General features: G+C 39.9%; 1 protein-coding gene across 6 annotated transcripts in view; it reads right to left on the bottom strand.

The window, feature by feature from the left end:
* Nucleotides 1-4236: 4236 nt before the first annotated feature.
* The window catches only part of RIMS1 (regulating synaptic membrane exocytosis 1), a 364447-nt gene continuing 346803 nt past the window's right edge, over nucleotides 4237-21880 (bottom strand). For 5 of the 6 annotated variants that reach the window (XM_068425045.1, XM_068425021.1, XM_068425036.1 and 2 more), the window contains 5 exons: nucleotides 13803-13944; nucleotides 8853-8965; nucleotides 5979-6080; nucleotides 4809-4948; nucleotides 4237-4455 (listed from right to left, as the gene is read on the bottom strand). In XM_068425045.1, the coding sequence (XP_068281146.1) occupies nucleotides 4237-4455; nucleotides 4809-4948; nucleotides 5979-6080; nucleotides 8853-8965; nucleotides 13803-13944 (716 nt within the window). Of the gene's footprint in view, nucleotides 4456-4808; nucleotides 4949-5978; nucleotides 6081-8852; nucleotides 8966-13802; nucleotides 13945-19729; nucleotides 19733-21880 lie in introns of all 6 variants that reach the window. The other variant, XM_068425055.1, reaches the window with a different exon arrangement.

The raw sequence follows: 21880 nt of genomic DNA on the forward strand, positions 1-21880 counted from the left end.
AGGGGCATTTCGTTAGACACCAAGTTGTGCGTTCAGGAGCTGAATCACCACCAGCAGCGTGACTCTAGATGGAGCGAAGGCAGCTTCCCCTCCTATCTCTGGCACCTCAGGTAGGATGAATTTGGATCACAAAACTTGGAAGAACATTTGATATAAGTGCCATGCCTGTCACACACAATCTCTTTCATAACCATGGCATTTAACTACCAGCATACATGGTCATCCATGCAGACACTGAGAAACTACATACATGACCCCTGCATTTTTTTTTCTCCTGGGTAAAAATGCAGGGCTGGGAATGAGGTATTAATTGAGACTCTTGTTATTCTTGATAGATGTTAGCAGAGTTCTTAATCACTCAAGATGGCCAGAATACTCATTACTTGAGTTAAGAAACCACATCCTTCAACAACAATCTGCTTTCTTGCAGTTTGCTTTCTTCTGTGTCTGCAGAATTATAGTAGGGTAACATGGGGTGAGCATTTGGGGCTTGAAAGAGTGAGCCACATTGCTGTCTGCTGTGACTTTCTTCACTTAAGGCCAAAGACGAGTATGAGGCCCATAATCCTTTTTCCTAGAGTTAAATGGGCTGTGACCAGTAGAGTAGCAACTACACGGGAGCAGCAAACAGCTGACTTCATTGAGGACAAATCACAGGCTATAAGTAAAATCTTGGAGTATGCAGAGCAGCCACTGGAGACCCACTCTGAACTTTTCTTGTATGTATAGCATATCATACCTGGGCTGAACTCGACTTTTGGGAGTGTCATTTGTTAGTGAAAACAGGTAATGAAAGTGCACAGATAATTTCTCTGGGAACTACGAAGGAATGGGATCATGAAGCTCTGGTCTGTCCTACCCAGTCACAGCAGTTCTGATATCTCTCTAACACAAAGGTCAAGGCAAAACGCTTTTTCTCTGCCCACAAAGAGGGACACTAAATTTGAATTTCAATATAAAATTTAAAACCTTTACTCATCATGAGGAAAATAACTGTCTGATTATAAGACAGCGATTATGAGATTAGTATCTTTGCTCTTCCCCTGCGTATGACATATAAGGCAGTAATGCATTCCAAAAGGAAAACGAGGAGGGAGCTAAAAGATGATTTGTCTCTCTGTTATAATCCCAACACTCAGCAATGAGTTTTTAAAAGGCAACAGACCCTGGGAAAGGAGACCAACACACAACTTATCTGTCCCAGCCCAGTCTACTGCTTCGTTCCTGAAATCTTTGCATATGTGATCCCCGTTCATCAGAAACACCATAAATGATATAGTTCAGTGTGTTCCTTTGCTGGTATTTTTTTCTGTGCTCTAGGAGGGGATCAGAAATGCTAAACTTTATTTATTGCTCAGGATCAGAAAGGAAAAGATATCCTAGTACTGGACACCATATTCCAAGCCATGGGATTTAGGAAATTGAGGGCTGTTTGCAAGAGTATGACACGTTCTGTATTTAAACAGATCATTCCCACCACACAGAAGCAGAAATATAACATGCCTTTTGTTCAGAGATTTACCATGTTTAATTATTCATTTTTTTTCAGTAGCTTAACCATGTATTCAGTTAAATAAAGTAATAAACAAAAGTGTTCAAAGTGAGGCAACATTGTCTTTATGTTATTTTTAAATTGTGATCAGGTAACTGTGGGACATGGAAAACTAAAAATCAAACAAAGTACATAATCTTTGCTTCTCTAAGGACATTTAGTGCCAAATTCTGCTCTCAGGTAAATTCCTATAAAGCATTGTCCATAACGGCATTACAATACAAGGGTGTATTTCTGTGTTTAAAAAGTGCAAAAGATTGGGAGTTGTTCTCAGGTCTTAAAGGCTCAGCACACACCAAAGGAAGAGCTGGCGTCTGGCTCTAACACATACCGCCCTGCTGACCTAGTGCAAGCGGATGCAGCATCACTCAGCTCCAATAAGCTGATTTGATCTCACCAGATTTTAATTTTGCTAAATTTGGGGTTTGACTTCAATTTGACCGCTTCAATGAATGAGAGCACAATTTGGCCCCTTTCTCGATGAAGAGGAAACCAACCAAACACGACTTTCACCAGGCCTCAGTCTTTGGCCCCAGATTTCAACATACACTATTACAGCAATCAAAAGAACCATAGAAATTACTTATCATTTTACTGTTCCTTAACACATTTCACACAGTCCTGCAGCGAGCAGAATCACAGATGAACCTCAGAACATACAGAGAGCACAACTACTACACTGGACATGAAAAGGAAATTTTATTAAACATGTTTACATAACATGAGTTGGAAGTTCATTTAAAAGCACAGGGGAGTGTTAAGACAAGTGGTCAAAATAGAAAGATACTATCGAATTGTAACTAGTTGGTTTTTGGCCACTAAGACAGAACAGGATCTAGTAGTAGTGCACCAATGCTTGAGTTCTTCCTGCTCAGCAGGTCGAGCAGTAACCAATCTGCGCCCTATGGAAAGATGGGCAGAATAATTCCCACGTGTTGAGTAAGAATAAATAGTTCACTTGGTGCAGGCAGTATGTCTATGAATTAAAACCTAGTGTGTACACAGTTTCTACAGGTGTTACAGCCCCACAGTAGGAATCTACACCAAAATAGTTATTAGAAGGAATTTGGTCCATACTACATCACGTTTTCCATAGGGTAAAAAATAAAGTCCATCTATAGACATTTAGCACCAGACTCACAGACCTAGCCTGGCTAAAACCTGCAAAATGTCTATCAGAAAAATGGATGGCTTAGATTTCTTGGTTACTTCAGTATAGTAATTACGAGCAAACTGTACAAGTACATGCAACATACAAGCTGGCCTATGTGGAACTAACATACGTTATTAAATAACCTTTTTCATCTCTTTTTACAAAACGTGCATGCAGCTTTGAACAGTTCCAAGTCATGCTGCTCTAGTTGTGTGATCACAAAATTGAATGGCCTGTAAAAGGAAGGGAAACATATCAACGTACCTGCAGGAATCTGCAGTTGTTCACACATTTACAGAATATCACAAGGGATTTCAAGGCCAAGAAGAACTCAGATGAATAAAAAGCAAATTGAAATTTGACTTTTTTTTTCTCCAAAAAGTAAGATATCTTGCATTAAAAAATCAAGCCTTGTGCTTGCGTCAATCTCAAAGAAATGTAAACTAAAATTTGATAAAAACGTTAGTAAGTGCAGAATATTTCAACTGGAATTTCCAGTGAAACACTGAACAACTCATACCATGCTCTATCCAGGGCAGACAGGTGTGTCTGAAGCGACACACATCAGAGAAGCCTGGGTACAGCTGAAAGTGTCATATGTTCAATCCATTCCTGGTCAACATTTTGGGAAGTCAAATATACATTTATACACAGAAACGTGAATATTTCCTCTCCATTTCTAGGAGGAAACTGCATTACCAGAAACATATTCAATGTCAAAATTAAGACTAAAGCTGCTTTATACCAGTCCCCAGCAGTAGTTGCAGAATTCTTCAAAATTCTTCCATGCAAAACATCATAAACATAAAAGTTATTATATATAATGCAAACATATCTGCTTTTTACAAAGAAAAAGTGGCACTGTGATGATTATTTATTTTTAAGAATATAACTTAGATTGGTCATTTGTTCTGGGTTCCCACATGAGAGACTGGAAGTACCAGAACTGAGAAACGATTTGAACTTGCTGGAATCGTAACTGTGGCTGTTGAATGCTTTAACGATGCTTACAGAGATATGCTTCAGCCCTTTTTTGTTTGGTTTAGAAAAAGAAAGGAAGGGTCTCTGTTAGCGTTGTGAGGACTTCTACAAAACCAGCAGAATCACATGGCAAAAAACTGGTGGATGTGACAAGTACAGAAAAACTGCTGAAACACCAGGAAGGTAACACTGCTTGAGGGCTCTGTCAAAATGTGAAAAATACAACATTGTTAACAGACTGAGAGCTTCCCGTTTGGCTCATCTTTGACTTAGGTCAAATCTAAAGGTCACTCTCTCTTTTTTTTTTTGTTTTTGGTTTTGGTTTTTTTTGATCATTATAAGCATCGGTGACAGCCGCTAATAGATTGGCCATATGTGATATACCTTTGTTCTGTCAATTTAAGCCATCTCTCGACAAACAGATGTATTTTTTGATAACTACTACAAGCAACAGAAGTGATTACCTCTCTCCAACAGTGTTTTTTGATCTTGTGAATATCTGATTCCAATTGTTATCCTGGACGACGTTTTTATTAGACAGCACCTGCTACTATGATCTAACGCAGGGAGGCCCAGTTGAACTTTCCAGAGATGACTGGGAAGCCCTGCGTGTCAGGGGAGTCAGGGTTGGATCCACTAGTGATGAAGGTGGAAATAATTTATACCAGCCTATTACCACACTGGACAGATCCAGTTCCTCCAGAAGGATCTGGGCAACTCCCATGAAGCATTTGTGGTCCATTCGGCCATAGTCTCCCCAAACTATTACCTGGAAGAACATAAAATACAGGTTCAGCATTGTCCCCAGACCCATGCTTACATGTTCACTCCTGCTGTTATGTGTAATGTAAGGAAAATGTTATTCTTAAGGGTGAATGATTGCTCCCTCTCGTGGGAAAACCTAATGGCAGGACAGGAGCGAGAGTCAACAAAAGAGAAATGTTTAATACAGCCAGACATTTCGCAGGTCTGAAACCACAAGCCACAAGGATGTGCTTGCTGGTATTTATAAAATAAAATGCTTAGTGAGTTGGAATGGGTTTATCATATTGCTTAAAGTTAAGTAAACATGCAAGAGCTTCTCCAAATGATACCCTAAAAAGGGATTAAGAAGCAACTGACCTGAAGGACTTTACCCTGTGGACTTTCATCAAAAACCAGTGTCTGTTGGTACAAAGGATCAAGGGTCTTCCGTGCAATTCTTGTCTTCTTCTTAGCTATACATGCTCCATTTTCCAATAAATACACTTTGACATACGGAGCTGCAAACAGAACATCATGAATTTTATGTTTGGACTTAAAAACTTCTACATTGCACATCTCAGCTGGAGGGCAAATGCCTTAAAAGGAAGCTGAGTGGAAATAAAATGACACGCTGTCTGCACTGTATAATATGAATACAATTATATTCATAAAATAAATGACACAGCCCATAAGAAATCAATTTGATTTTTATAAACTTTGAATTTAATGATCTAAGATGTTACTAACAACAATTCCGTTTCACGCCTGTCATTTTAAAAACACTTCCCTTTGCCAGGAATTAACTGTCACTGACAGCTACTCTGGAGTCTCTATGTATGTTTAGGGGTCAGAGATATTTCAAAACAGAAGACTTTGACGTTGAATTGAAAGGAATATTTAAAACTAAGTCACTCAGATAACACAGACATTAATTGCTTTTTTGTCTTCAGCTCCTAAGGAGGTTGTAAAGTACCATTTTGGCAAAATGTTATCTAAAACAACTGCTCCAGTTGTTAGGGTAAGCAGTGGTGTGGTGGTGATTATACGTCTCCTAGTAAAGATTTCTAAAAATAACTAGAACTTCCAAAAATGTCCTTATAAAATGATACAATATTAAATCTCATTCATTATACAAATTATCGACACTGGCACTAGCATAATCTGCTTTCTTGAAGCACTGTTGTGTACAGAAGACCCATTAAGCTGTTTGTTCAAAGCACTTTCATCTGTTCTCCATCTCTTGTTTTGATGTGGCACAAACACAAAGGACTTCATCTACAAAGCTCCTCTGAGATATATGACTTGGCTAAGGTACGCAGGAATACTTCTGCAAAAGTTCCTTCCAGAACATATGTTGAGTTGCTGAAAATCATTCCTTGAAAGGCGGCACACAAGGCAGATGCAAGGTGGTAAGAAGCGGACATTGGTAGCAAAGATGTATCCATGCACACATATCCACGCTCAGCTCCAAAAGTCTCCAATCCCCAGTTCATCAGCATATTTCATATTCTTGTTTTCTGTTCATATATTGTCTATTTTTTTCCTTACCTGGGGTAGATTTGGAGCCAGGTTTTTGTGTGAGGCCACGAGCTCTAATGACTTCTACTTCTAACTGGCCCTTTTTATCCACCATTCCAATCTGGATGTCACCTGAGAGGGAGAAGAAAGAAGCCCACATTTCAGAGAAGCAGTACAGCCCGGGAGATAGGGTATAAGAGTGAGAAACAGAAAGACTAGTTTCCTACTAGTCTGCTGCATTAGTGTGCTTGTCACCTCTCCTCCTGATCCCTTTAATTTCTCCATCCTTAAACCAGGACTAAAAGAGAGATACTTAGGGAGCACGGTGCCCTCTCTTGGTGTATGGTTTATACCAGAGTTCAGTATTTCTGATCCCTGGAGGCAGGCAAATTTACAGCAACACTATGGTATAACCCCCACACCTTTAATTTTGCACTGGTGAATTATCTAGAGACTTTCTACCTAGGACTGCTGCCCCAGTGTGACGGTCACTGACATGCGCCACCCTGACAGTGGTCCCACACTCAGAGAGCCTAAAACCCAAACTCATGTTCAGAAATCCCCTCAGCTGGAAGTTTCTGCCTCCAAGCTGAGATGCAAGAGCTGGCAGCGCGAAGGCTCCTTGTCTGATGTAGCAGGAAGGAGAACTGCTGGTAGAGGCTAATGTTGAAATCTTCTTCTGTACCTATAATTGTCTGACTGGATCCTCAGCATAAGGCAGAGACACCAACCAGACAAGGTGCACAGTCATAGCACAGCTTCAGAGAATGATGCCCTGCCCTCCAGGAGCTTAAAAGAGGTCTTTTTACACAAAAGTCTCCAACAAGTACAGGGGTGACAAGTTTCCTGTTTTTATCAATATTTCAGACCCATTTTTGGTGTGAATAAAATGATCCAACATGTTAAAATAAGAAGCTGCTTTTGCTACTAAACAGTCAAACTTGTTTCCTTGCCTGAGCTCTGACAAATGACATTTCCTGCAGAAAACGGCAACTGCTTAGTCCGAGACCAAGCACTGTTCTGATCCAGATCAATAAAATGCAAGGGAAATCAACTATGGGCTGATGCTCAAAGCATTATATCTCTGTGGTTTCACATATCATGGAATCATGTGGGTAGAAATCTAAAAGGCCACTGAGAATGAAAAATGCACAGCACGACATGGGCAGCTACGTGATGCCTGTGCAAATAAATTAACTATACACATATCCGTGAAACACGTGAGTATGTGTATATTTGACATGTAAACTCTGATTGTCTAAAAAAACTGCACTCACAAATAGATAGTTCTGAACTATAGAATTCAGAGTCTGGATTTAGAAAGGTAGCATTTTGAAATTAACTGGGCATGAGATTTTCATGTGCTTGTCTAACAGTGTATTAAAGCAGTGTTTATACCTGGGTACTTGAGGTATGACAGAGCAGCAGAGATTTTTTTGTCAATCAAACTTTGTTTGAATAAACAGAGCTCTGTGTTGCACTAAAAATAGCTCACAGGAAAATTCCAACAAGCCTTTTTAAGAGCACATCTCCCTATCGCATATCCAAAATAAAACATGCAACAGGGAACCAGAAGGGGGAGCAATAATACAAACGTTTTCAAATCGTCACTAGTGAAAGGATACCACATGGAAGGTCGTCTGAAAATTGTTAATAAGCATGATCAGGTGCTTTTTGGGGGGTCAAAACTTGAGCTTTGGTAAATAAAGCAGTTCTATGAAGTTAAAATAAACGTGTTTCTCAAGTAATCTGCAGAAAAATAATTAGTCAGAAAACAAGATTAAAATAAAGAGGTAGAAAAAATCTAGACCCTTATATTCATACTGATAGAGCCACTTAGATTTTTATTGGGCAAATCACCTCACAAATATCTTCTCTTTCAAAATAATAATAAAAATATGATTTAACAAGTTTGGTGCTTATTAATGCATTAGTAGCTGTCATTTGGACTTTTGGCAAGCAACCCTTGCCTTTGGGGGTATTCAAAGCATTCTCGAAAGTTTCTGTCTCCTTCTGCTCCTGAATTAGGAGGGGAACACTCTCTTCTGCAATTTTTCTTTCTGTTTGTTTCTCTCTCCTTTTCCAGAAGCGGCTCAGTGCCCTTCCTGAAACTGCTTCTCCCAAGACAGCTGTACTGAAGCTTTGGCCGTTTATAATATCCAGCAGAAGTATGGTTAAAGTAGTGGATCAAGGACTCCTCACTTAGTGTCCTAAAGCATGTCTAAGAATTGCTCATATATAAGCAAAAAAATATCAAACCTTTCCAAAGACACTTAGACAGTACTGCACTGTTGCACACCTTATACACTCATACTCTATTCATAACCAGGATACAGCTAATGCTACTATAGGGAAATATAGACTGGTCTGGAACACAGAGAAGATCACAGACAGCCCCAGGCAGCTGCTGTAGAAAAGGATTTTGTCCCTTTCATGACACATACTGGCTTTATCAGCAACCCATTACTGGGTGTTGCAGATGTGGGCAGAAGTTTCCCATTCTGGGGTTAGATGAACTAAGCTCAGACAAGTGCAGAGTTTGGCCAGAAACTGTCACATCCAATATAATCGGTGGCAAGTAAATATAAACTCTGAACAGCTGAGATTTTGCAGTGAGCTACAACTGGAGAAGCCACAATAATTTGGAGTGGGAAGTAAAGTGCAACCCCTACCTTCAAATTGCAAATGAGATTAGCAGACACCTCACATACAGAGAAAATACTGCTTCTCACCCCATTTTGGATGCTAGCATGCTAGGAATACCCGTGACTGCGTGTAGGACCTTCATGTTTACAGTGAATTAAGCCACTTTTTAAAAGTCTTTTTGGTGCTGTAGTCTGGCAGTGTATGTGTTAGTTAATTGGCTTATTATTAATTTAACAGAGGAGAACATATTATTCTTACCCATGGCAGGGGTTGCTAGCGTTTGTCGGCCTACTAACTGTGCAGGTCCAAGTCCATCGAGGAAATCACTAAACTGACTGTCAGCGCCCAGCCGTACTCCAGGAAATATTAAGCTGAAACAAAATAAAAGCTGGTTAAGCATAAGAACAGGATTAATTTCTATTGTCCTACAGTATTTACTCAAAATTACTGCTGATACAAGGCAAGCAGCTCAGGACGTGCAACCACAAAGTGTTCTGCAGCATCAGGAATGAGCTGTCTCCCATGGACTCCAAAGAAGTGTAGTGAAATTCTACACATGGACCCAAAGTAGTCCATAAAAAGGTTCTTGCTAAGGAGTTCTCCAGGAGCTGTGAAGAGCCTGACAGGTGAATAAACTATTAGTGACCTTGTATGAGAAAACATAAAAAGCCTCATGAAATTTAGTAGCTTATCATTCTTCATTCTTGAATGCTTGATTTACCTTGTAATACTGTTTTACATCTATACATACATCCATTCAAACCTCATCCACATCAGTTAGAACAAACAGTGAAGAGAGATGTGTGCACTAAATTAATCTGATTACTACAGCTGTTTAATGAAGCAGTAAACTGGCAGGTAGTACTAGTGCTGATTAGAGCTAAACCTAATGCCACTTCCTAGCCAAAATATCCTGGTAGCCACATCTGGATCTAGAGTTGGTACCCACCCCTCTTCGGGACACAAACTGAAATGTAATACATCAGCACAGAATATATGGAAACATTCAAGATGAGGTTGGACAGGGCTCTGAGCAACCTGGTCTAGTTCAAGATGTCCCTGCTCATTGCAGGGGTGTTGGACTAGACTTTTAAAGGTCCCTTCCCACTCAAACTATTCTATGATTCTATGTTGCATGCTTTTCCAAGCTGCTTTCTTGTATTCCAGAATCTCCACTTTCTTTTTAATAGATAAACAGTCTCCAAACAATAACAAAAGAAACAAACAAAAAAAAAAGAGAGAAAGAAGAGAAAGAATGATCCATGGTGGGGAGACTCAGCTTTGACTTCCTCATCACAATTATGAGGAACAGAAGAAAAGACTTCGAACCCAGTCTAGACAGCGTTTTACCCAGCAGGCCATCCACCACTATCTGCTTCCCCCTCAAAGGAAATTCCCTATTAGACTGGAGAAATTAATAAAAAAAAACTTCCTAATAAAAACATCTTGTGTGAGAAGCTTTGATTTCTACAGATCAGGCTTATGTGCTCCAGTCATTTAATTCACACTGACAACTCTTTGCAAACCCCAGGTAGTTGGATAGAAAAAGCCCATTTCTGTCTTCAAGACTAACTGCTCTTACTGTCTCTGCGTAAACCTATACACTGCCTATAACTAAAGCTGGCCAGAAAATATCAGCACGGTGCTTTTCATTAGAAAACTCCGATTTACCAAAAGGTAAGCTTTTCACAGAAGTTTAGCTTTAAAAATCTTTTTTAAGAAGGTTTCTTTAGATGGAGGAGGAAAAGAATCTCAAGGTCTCCAGTTCAACCATCTGCCCATTAGCCACAGCATTCACCTAACCTCGAGATCCAGCCTCAAGCTCACCCTTCCTGACAAGACACACAATCTGTTTCTCTCCCCAGTGGCACTACCTGTTCACTCTTGCCCCTGATATGAAAAGTTTCTTGCTCGTTTCTTTGGCCTTTTTCCCCAAAACGTGTTCCATTTTTCTTGGAATGACTAACAACATTGAAAATGTTCACTTGAGAGCATTCTCACTTTTCAGACACCTCTAGCTATACACATAATAATGAAGGTGGTGAAATACACATTCACCTTAATGTGTATGTACTCTAATTCATTAAACTCCAGTTATGGGTCAAGCAGAAGAACATAACATGGTACCTGGGGTACCTACTGTAGGAATCTGCATTCTCAGCTGAGCCACACATCTGACTGGTCTGATGAAATGCAGGATGAGGCATGATACTGTCAATAAACTATGTGATCCTGGAAGTAAAGTCAGTATCGTAATGTACACACATACAATGAAGGAGAAGTAGCCCGTGCAAACTTAACATAAGCATTTCCTAATTGTCATCATTACCCACCTGCAGTAATGTCAAGAGTAAACTGCAGACAAAATACTACTCAAGCAACCAAAGTGAAGCTCTCACTGATTTTGATGGAATTCTCACAAGAGACAGCAAAAACCTAGCAAACAGCTTCGCTATTCTGAATACAAGGTGCTATCAAAAACTGATTCGTGCTCACACCAGAAATAACACCTAAAGTTAAAGGTGATGTTTCTGATGTTCAAAAAAAGGCCCAGAAGAAGGAGGGAGAGAAGGAGAGGATTTTAGGATCAGCTGGCACAGTGCACGTACCTCTGATTATGAGATGCAGTTGTGCAGCTTCCCCTCCACCTTGCAGTTGTGTTCAACTCATGTTCTACAAATAAGCCAGTGATGCATGTGGGGGAAGTGATTAAACAGTAGAAAATTGTTTTATTGGTCATCTTTCTTACAGGAACCTCTGCATTTATCATTCTCCATTCACTGTGGTCTAAGCCCAGAGCTGCTGTAAACTAACTATTCTATCAAACAAGCAAGCTTGAAGAGCATGTGAAGATTTGATCTGTAACTAAATCACAAAATCATAGAAAACCAGAAGACTTCAGAGAAGCTTTCTAAGCCACAAAGTACAGCACCATACCGAACAGAGCCCCCTGGTATCCCTTTTGCCTATGCCATTGTGTCCTGTTTAAGGAATGTTCATCTTCCTTCATTGCTGCAAGATGTATTGAACTGTTTCACCCGAGTTTTGTTATCTGCCTCCTTTGGCCCATTCTGGGCTTCCCTGCAGAGTCACTGTTAGATATTGCTGGTGTTCTCGCTTCACTGGCCTCACTGTTTCTTCACTGTTGCCAGGGACTGGAATAGGGAAGTGGAGATCAGGGAGGGTGTTTAAGGCTAAGGTCAAGTGCGAAGTGTGTTTGGAGTCAGGAAATGAAGTTGAGGTATACTGAGGATCAGGAATCAACCAGAAGAGCTGGTAACTCAAACCAAAAGTCTGGGACAGAAACACAGTGAAAAGTTCGGGAGCTGGTGCCAAAAGTTTGGATCAGAAAAGCAGGACAAATGTGGTCAGATGTGAAGAAATCTATTGTATTAGAGCACTGACAGAGGTAAGGAGACTTGTCAGAGGCAGAACTGGTGCTGGAGCAGCAAGAGATGGGGAGCAGACACAGGAGCTAAGGAGGCAGAAACAAGACATAAGATGCAGGTAGTGTGACTACCAGCTTATGATATCTCACTTTACCTTGAAGATAGACCAAGTTCTAAAGGATAGCTTTCACACTAAGTCCCGCTATGCACACCCAGCCTGAAACATGTCCCAGTAAAAAGCAAGCACTCCATTTACCTCCCAGGCTTGCTCTCTTCACTGCCTTACTCAGAGGCTGTTTCTCAAGTCAACAATTTAAGGCTCTACCTTGCAGTTTCTGTCCTCCAGATGCCTGCTGTGACCTCCAGATCCAGACCTCGTCTGCCCCAGCCTTGCCAAATCTGTTTACACACTCTGAGGGTGGAGCAGAGGATTAGGCTGTTTCCCTGAAAAGGTCTCACCATCAGTGCTGGACTCCCACCTCTCCCATACTGCTAACCAGGGAAACAGGCTCCCTCAGCTCCTCCTTAGCAGGGTCCAGTTTATTGGGCCCTTTGTCACCATGGTGAGTGACTGGTGCCTTACAGACTCCAGCCTAGAGAGAGGAAGGAGGATGGCAGGATGGAGTGTTGAAAGGGTAAAGGTAATGCCCTAAAATAGAATTATACTGGGAAAAATACTGGGATATTTTACTCTTGTCCCTCATTCTTCATCTGATGCTTATCTACTTTGTTTTTGAGTTATTCATGATGGAGCCTGTTTTGCTTACATGGCTCTTGCAATTCTGAGCATTATCATAGAATCACAGAATAGTTTGGGTTGGAAGGGACCTTAAAGTTCATCTTGTTCCAACCCCCCTGCCATGGAGGATGCATCCACAACTTCTCTAGGCAACCTGTTCCAGTGTCTCACCACCCTCACTGTAAAAAAATGAGGGTAGTGAGATCATCTGATGGAGAAACTGCACCTTTACACAGCTCCTTGCCACCACCATGGCTGCCCCTGGCTCTTTGTGCCTTATACAATGTGCAGTAGCAATTGTGGTAACACGGTAAGCATATAGAAAGATGAAGCCAAGGAAGTCCCAATCTCTCCTTTTTTTTCCAGTCTATAGGGTGGATTTGCCTACCCCCGGTTTACCCATTTGTTGGGAGGCATCTTCTAAGAATTCCCTAGTGACCACTGTGCCTTGGCACACATGGTAGAGTCCCATTGAGAGCTGTGAGGAGGCTGGAGTATTCCTGCACACTTTTGTGTCAGATCTGCCTTTGCTCTCCTTTCCTACCTCCCGAGTCACTCAGCAGTGAATGAAAACAGCTGCCCCATTCCCCACAGTTGTCTGCCTGATTTCAGCTGATGGGGCAGCTGGACTCTGGGTTTACAATTCTCAATAATAGACTTGGACCAACTGCAAACTAAACTTTCTTTGTATACAGTATTACTGAACAGAGCTTCATATCACAGGGATTTACATACAACATCTGAAGTTTAACTCTGAGTTAATCCAAACGAAAAGAAAAAGTACCCCTACGTTTTGTTTTGAATAATGCGCTCTGAATTTAGTTGTCTTTTGATGAACAAAATGCCTCACTGGATGACACGGAAAATGTGAATCCCTAAGAAGTCCTCTCTCAATTTCATTTTTCAAGAAATTTGTGTTATGTGCCTAAAATAGTTCAGTTTTGCAAACGTTTCAAGAGGAAGAATCTGTACACAGAGCTATCCCCTTCAGCCAGAGCTGGGACCTCTGTTCACATCCCAAGTTTTCTTACAAAGACAAGAAACTTCTCCTACATTACTGATGTTTTTAATGCCACTTACTTGCCCTCGGAGCTATAACTATTTATGCTGCCATCAGTGGATTCCCGACTTGGCTGTCGAACCATACGACTTCTCATCTCTGCTGCCATTCCTGTCTCTGTGCTTCTCTGTATCGTGCTCTTCAGCTTCTTGTTGCCAGCCTCTGAAAGCAGAGAAAAAAAAGCAACATTTAGAATGACAACTTAGAGCAAAGCCTTTCCTTGCAGTTTTCCCCCCAACAACAGTGATCTGACTTGAGCATTATTATTTAATAATACAAAAGGACTCTTCTGATCAAAGAAGGAATCTCTCTTCTTCAGTTGCAAACTGGTGGTGGCTTCTTTTTAAAAGGGCTGCAACTGGACGACCCTTGTTAGGGAAACTGTTAAAAATTAGGTGTTTTATTAATAAACCTTTATACAGTTGGAATGTGGACAGTATGACTGTGATAGTGTCTGATAACCATATACTCGGTAAGGTGTCTCTAAACACCCTATTACTTATGTTGAGTGACTACAAAAGAAGTTACAACTCTTACAGAAAAAAAGGGAAAAAAACTTCTTCACGCATTCAACAGAAAAATGTTAAGTACTAAAATACTTAGTATCAAAAATATAATAATGTGTTTTGACCCATCAAAACCTTACTTTTCACCACAGAAATTCTTCAAAGTAAACAGTAAGCTTTACATAACTTCTGTTCTCAGCACTTCCTAAGTAGAATTAACTCTTTGGAGAATCCATGTGGAAGATGATGGACTTCACAGAGTCTAGGCTTGCAACTGAACACTAGAGAGCAATGTAAATCATGTGAAATTGTTTAAAGACTTGATCCATTTGGAAAGGCTTCCATCACACCTTCTTTAAGATGCAATTTGAGTTCCACCTGGAAGGTTTCATGTTACCCTTCAGCAAGGAGAGTTTCCAGCCCTTTACAGGGGTGGTTCTGAGCTCAAGGTGCAACAGCCGATCTACAATGAATTCTGCTGTTGCATGGCAGAAATTATGCTTCTAAATGATGATACTCGTTTTCAAAGACCTTTAACTGAAATACTTCCACTAAAGTCTCTATGTGATGTAATAGCGTGTGTTGACTTCAAACTCAGTGTCCTGGTCGTTTTCATTTAGGTCGTTTAGTTCAGGCTATCATTCAATGGGTAACATTACTTTCTCTCAGGACGTAGTAGATTTGACAAAGTTTCACGTAAGTGCATGCAAAAAACATTCTTTCTCCCACATTCGCCCCTTCATTTCAGTGCCCCTTCATTCACTGTCTGCAAAGTCTTTGCTTCCTTTTCACAGTCTGCTCAGGGGAGCATCTGAAAAAGTAAATGTTTCTTCCACCTCCACCTGCTGTGGAGACTGAATTGCTCTGAAAACATTGTCACTTTCCTGTTTCACATGGACATCATTGATGTTTGAAGCTGACAGATCTTGATCTCTCTTCAGATAAAAGTTATGGCTTTGATAGCCCCCGCACGGCCTGCCCATTGCTCAGGGTGATTAAACGTGCTGTGGAGAATAGCTGGCCCTTGCTCTTTGCACCTGCACAGCTGGTGGACGGCAGGGAGAAATCTCCTTTAGTTATCACAGTAACCTCTTTGGAGTTAGCAGAGAGACAGCAAACATGGCCAAAGCGAAAAAGAAATGATTCATACATTGAGCTAAGAAGAGACAGTGGCACATCAAAAGGGGCTGTGGTTTTCCTCTTAAGCTTTCTGGACTAGGGTTGTTTATCTGTGGCCACCCAGAAGTAGAGAAAAAAATGCCTCTGAGTGGAAGAAATCAGCTGCTTCCACAGATCCTTTACTCCTTCTGAGGCCGACAGCTCTGAGGTTTTGCTGTGGGCCACTGAAAGTCATCCAAATTCCCGGTCCTTGGTCAGCTGAAACTGCCTTATTCAGTGCTGCTAAACGTGAGGTTGACTAGGCTAGACAAGGCACACCAGGCAGACCAGGCTCCACTCTTAGTGCAGGTGGCTGGGGAAGGTATTTGCTGGAACTTCAGTGACTCTGTATGTAGAAAATCAAATGCTACATTTTGGACCTGAGCTTTATCATTAAAAATAGATGGTGTGTCCAGCATATTAATGCTGAAAGGTAAGCTAAGCATCAAAAACGAATCAAAAGGCAGCCTAGGAAGTATAACCCAGATGCAGGGCCCTACACCAAAGCAGAATTCTAACATTTTCAGTAGCTACGCATTTGCCACCCATGTTGTTTTGCGCTTCTGTCTTGCTGGGACCTGTCTGAAAGTGCTTCTGTTTCCACCTGCTCCCACAAAGCAGGTGAGATTATGTGGTTTCCTCCTTGCCTTCTTTTCTGGATCAGGCAGCATGACTGGAAGGACATAATATGGTAGAGCCTGAAATGTGGGCAGCTGAATAGGGTTGCCTGTGAGTATTTACGGCTCAGGAAATGGGAGTGATGAGACACTAAAGGTAGCTACAAGATCATCATGACCTTGGCACAAATTGGGAAAGAGATGTTGCTCTGGACCACCTGGACAATACAGTGCGTGCTGCAACTTAGGGATTAGAGCCAGGCTGTTGGGAAAGCATAATGAAGAATACACTCATAGAAATAATCACTGTAAAAAATATCCATTGACTAAATTGCAGAAATGAATATTTTAGCTTTGAGCCACAGTAGAGACTGAAAATAGCAAGTGTTTTGTCTTGAAAGAGTAATTTTATATTACCATGGTTAATATCCATGTTTCTGCTTGAACATAGGTCTTTGCTCCACAGATTTTAGATGCATAGATCATGAATTAGGTATCCTTGTGCATGGCCATAAGCAAGTCCACAACCTTGTCTCACTGTGCTGGAAATACCAGATTGTCTTTTTGCGAATACTTTTCCAGTCACTGCTCTCTGTCTTATTGTGCTGGATTACACTTCTTTTTTTTGTCAACATCTTTTTTTTCAGGTTGAAGATTAAAAAAAAGTCTTTTGCCTCCTCTTGTAACAGCTACTAATATCCACAACATTTCCTGGGAAAACTAGAGAGTCCTCCTGCATATTTCATTTTATAACCTCAGTCTTAATATTCTGCAGTACAATGAGAAATATAACATAAAAGTAACCCAAGACAGAATGGTAAAATACATCAAGAGTTTTATGGAATAAAGCAAATTGCTTTTGCCCGTGACTAGGAACCAAAACACACGCTGCACAGGTTTTGGAACTTCTAACCTTGGTCAGTTATGCATATCGTATTTTTTTTGTCCACTTATAGCACAAAAAGTACTGAGAACATTTTATCTTGTTGGTTTACTCCTGTAAAGTTCTCAGCAAAATGCTGTTCTGCAGGGGAGGGAGGTGGTGAGCATACAGCTGAGTTGGGAACTGCTGTAATTTCTAGAGGCGCCCAGGTAATGTGAAGCACTCTGGGGTAGAACTTCCAGTCCTGCCTTGACTGTACAATGAAGTATAGGATCCGAACAACTACCAGTGTTTCTCCTGCTCTTGATAATTTTTATTTTTTAAACTTTCATTTTCATCTTGTATGACTTTTAATCTAGCAGTTCTGCATATAACTTTGGAACGCGGTCTTTGTACGAACAGTACAAGTTCATAAAATATTGAAGTTCAATATCTATGCTATGATATATTGAGAAGATTTTCTACTTTTGTCTGGATATCTATTGGAGAATGCTTGGTCCTACTCCTGATTTTTTAGTTTGATATGTACAATTAAATTTTATAATATGTTACAGTTATTTGCCTGCACTGTATAAATTACATTATATTCATCGTGCAGACTGAAGATAAACTGTCTCTATATTGAATACCATTTAGGGGCAAAATTTACTCCAAAATGGTCTGTATGCTTCTGTCTGCTGTGTCAATTGTGTAAGGCTTTCAGCATGCAGAAATGCAGATTGATGTGCATAAACTGCATCTAAACACACAGTTTAACAGGTACAAGCTAGAGAGAAAACTATTGCAGAGCAATTGTGATGAACATTTTTGCAGATTTAATAACTGATGCAAAAGGATCATAAAGCAGCCATCTGTAGCTACAAAATATACACAGCTTGTACGCATTCTGCAATTCATCAACAGCCTTGTTGTAGCACCCCTGCTGCAACACACCAATGCGTGTGTGCAATGTGCTATTTCAGTCTACCTTTTATAAATATAGCCTATAGTGATTCCTTTTCGGTCTGACAAGAAACTGGTCCCTGCTTTTCGTTTTCTCAGACAAAAGTAAATTAATGGAGATCCTGATCTAAGTAATGATGAAGAGCAAAAAGCAAGCTTGTTAGTGTATGCACTTACATTTGCACAAAATATCAATGCAATTTATGTTTCCCCAATTTCTGTACTTCCTAATCACCTCTGAGTATAGCAGGAGCAAAACGCTATTGACAACAGAATTGTATTCACAAGAAAGGGTCAGTGATAATATCTATAGAATTAAGGTGCCTCCCAGAGATACCTCAACGCTAGCTTTACGTTGCTAAAAGCATCCAATCCAAAGAGGACAATGCCAGGACAAAGGGCCCAAAATGGCTTGTATCCATGACTGCCCTTTGCAAAGGCATGACTGCACATGGCATCACCATTGGCCTGGCTTTTCCTCTGGGCTCCATGTGGTGCCCAGAGGCAATTACTACATTTTGCTCTTGTTTCACTATAGTAAGTCTGAAATAACAGGAGGGGCTGCACCACGGCCTGCTGGAGCAAAGCTTTTATCCTGTAATGCCAAGGTGACGCCACGGGACAAGGCTAGGGGACATACAAGGATATTCAGGGACACAAGCTTGGCGACTTAGTCAACAGGACAGTGTTAGAGACCTCAGTAGGGCAGAAGAAGACAATCCTGACGTGGTCTTCTATGTACTGCCTACAGGGAGCGATGCCTCAAGCAAGCATCGCCCAGAATCGTACTTGAGGGCAACTAGTTGGTTAGCACCAAAAAACCCAGCAAATTTACACACATGCAGCACCACGGTACATGGCATGAAAAGTTCATGACTGGTTCAAAAGAACGCTCCAGAGAACAAAGCATACTCCACTGCTAAACCCACTAATGAAAGGGATAAGAAGGGTACTAATGCTCAACGTCATTGCATGACTCAAGGGCAAATTATTCACGGTATCAAGCACACTCACGCATCCAATGAAAGCCTAAAAGGACTACAGCTCCAAGACAGCTCTGACTGAAACCTGGCAGGACTGTGACCATATTGTTGGTTTGCACACTGACTGTGTGAGACACCAACAAGATGATGCCAACTGGAATAGTAAGGGTCATCCTCAATTCAAAGGACTATAAAAAGAAAACCCAAGGGGCACATTTCCTTCTGGTTCTTTCTGATGTGTTACTGATTCATGTAACCTCAAATGTGGCTGCTTGAAGATCTCCTGAGTCTGACCTCCAAGTTCTGCAGCATCTTACTCATTCTGCATGTAGACAACAACAAAATATATTTACACATGAATTGACAAAATGCCCCTTGGCTTATAGCCCTAAAATAGAGAGAGAAAAAAAAAAAAATTCAAACAGCTTTTTGTTCTTTCACATGTGTACAGCTCTCAGATGAACTCAGCAGCAGATTGACAGCAAAGATTGAAAGTGCACAGTGACTATGGACAGAAGATAAACAGTAAAAAATATGACATTTAAATACAAATGTTTCCCAGACTTTATATCCCGCAATACTCCACTGTACTTTCCATTCTGTGTATTCTGCTATACTCTCTCCTGCATATATAATGGTGTTTATAAAAAGCCATCTGAAATATTGCAGTAATGGTCTTTTAAATATTTTCTCTGTCTATCACACGATATATTCAAAGAAAGGAGAATGCTGTTTATATTCTGTGGCGGTAGATCTTAAGGTTTAAAATCCAAACATAAAACATCATGTACTTTTTCCCATTTCTATTTATTAAAACAAATCCACAAACAACATTTATACTATTATAAATGACAAAACCTTCTAGAAAGAATATTCACTTTTTCAGCTGGGATAATTTTTCAAGATGTATTTTTTTTTCAGGAGTTTGGAAAAAACTGTATCTCATAACTATATTTATAAATTCACACATTCAGCTGGCAAACCATTATTTCTTTCCCAATAAATATTTTCAGATAATACAAAACAGAGAGTGCAATTAGTCCATTAATATACATGGTAAGTTTTTTTCTTACATATTTAGAGACAAAGGAACAAAAGGCACCAATCCTAACAAAAGGAGACTTCACTGAAATGCTGTTAGCGGTTATATTAATACTTTGATGGCATTTTAGCCAGTGTACTGCAGAATTTCAGCTTTTGACTCTGTTATTCATTGAAAAGCAAACTTACCAACTCAGACTCTTAACAGTTTGCACTTAGATTTCAAAGGGAAGCACCTTTACTTATCCAACAGCACCTACTGACTCCTGCAAAGCTGAAGCAGTACTTCGAGAACAAATGACAAGAACTGCTTAAGGTCCGTGCTCAAAGCAAAAGTAAACAAGAACGTGAAAACCAGGCCATTATTTACTACCTGACAATGCTCTTGAAAATTTGAACAACTGCTTTTGCAAATCTTATCTCCCTAAGAAAAGATGGTCTTAGGTGTATTTACTGAAAAAAAAAAAAAAGCAAAACCAAGTATGTGGTTCTGTACGATTATCCTGATACCTATGATATTTCCATATCAGGGAAGAAAACCTGTGTCTAACCAGGACACATGTATCTTAAGGAAATGCAAGGGCATCTAGTCAGAAAAAGTTCAGTTACAGCTTCTGAAATTACTAGTAGTATTTGTCCAAAGATTTTTATAGTAATAGTTTTGTCCACACACTTGCAATGAAGTGAAATGAGCCACTGTCTGTCAGCCAAAATGAGGCAATCAGTGATGATACATGGTAATGAGTTTTTACTGCTGGGATTGCACTGAACATACTTTATAAACATACAGAAATAACAGCATCTTAATTACCTTGTTCACACATATGCAAAGAACTACATAAAAGCAGAATATGTCAATGAAACTGGTAATAGGTATACATGCCTAGTTCTTCAACTCTTAAAGCCTCTTTCAGTGAAATTCAATTAGTAACACCACAAAGTCATGTTTCCAACAAATTATTTACTATATAAACAGTTTATAAAATTTCAAGCACTCATTTTCTCATATACACTTGGCTTTGTTAGACTGGAGGAGAAAGCAAGACAGAATGAAATAAGAAGCTTAGAAGAGCTGTTTGCACTTCAACAATAACATTTTTACAGCAAAACACAGCGTTATATTACAATGTTGTTTATTACTAGCCAACTCTTAGAAGAGAACTGACATATGGTACAGAGAGAACATTTGTCCACTGAAAGGGTGCTGGGACACAGCTGCCAGTTAATACAGGAGGGGAAAACAAAGCTGTAATGCAGAAGAAAGTAGAAGACATTCTTCATATAAACTGCATGAACATTTTATTTCTTTAATAATTTAAACATATTTAAGTAACTGCATGAAGTCTTTTTTGGTTATAGGCAGCCATTACAATTTTAGTAAATCTGAGATTGTTTTTTAAATAAGTCTTCACAATTACAAATACTTAAGTATTTATTATTACAAACATAAAAGGACAGTATGATTACTAAAAGACAACATTTTACAAGATGATATCACCAATAAGACAGTTTATAAGATATCACTAATAAAAAAACTTACTATTGCTATGCGTCTTCAAAAAATTTCTTGAGAACTATGTGATGCACATAATGCAACCCAAAGTCTAATTCTTTTAATAATTTCCATAAAAAACATAAATTGAAACACCATCAAAACCACTGGTGCCACCGCGTCGTCCAGGAAAAAGATGTTACATGCCTTTTTGTGCAGTTAAAAAGTTTCTGAGTAATAACTCAGCCCTAATTGAACGGCACAGCATACTAATCAGGAGACATTACAGCTTCAGAAAGAGTCCTCTCCTTTTTCTCACAACAATTAGCATCCTGTTAATTGATCTGAATATTCTGTACCTTTTCTGTAGCTTGATCTGTTTGGACTGCAACTTTCAAGCCCTTCAAGTTTTCTTTTACCACTACCAGCACCTCCAGGTGGGTATTACGTTTCCCTTTAAAAATGTTACTAACCTG

The sequence above is a fragment of the Nyctibius grandis genome, chromosome 1 (assembly GCF_013368605.1).
Source record: "Nyctibius grandis isolate bNycGra1 chromosome 1, bNycGra1.pri, whole genome shotgun sequence".
NCBI lineage: Eukaryota > Metazoa > Chordata > Aves > Nyctibiiformes > Nyctibiidae > Nyctibius > Nyctibius grandis.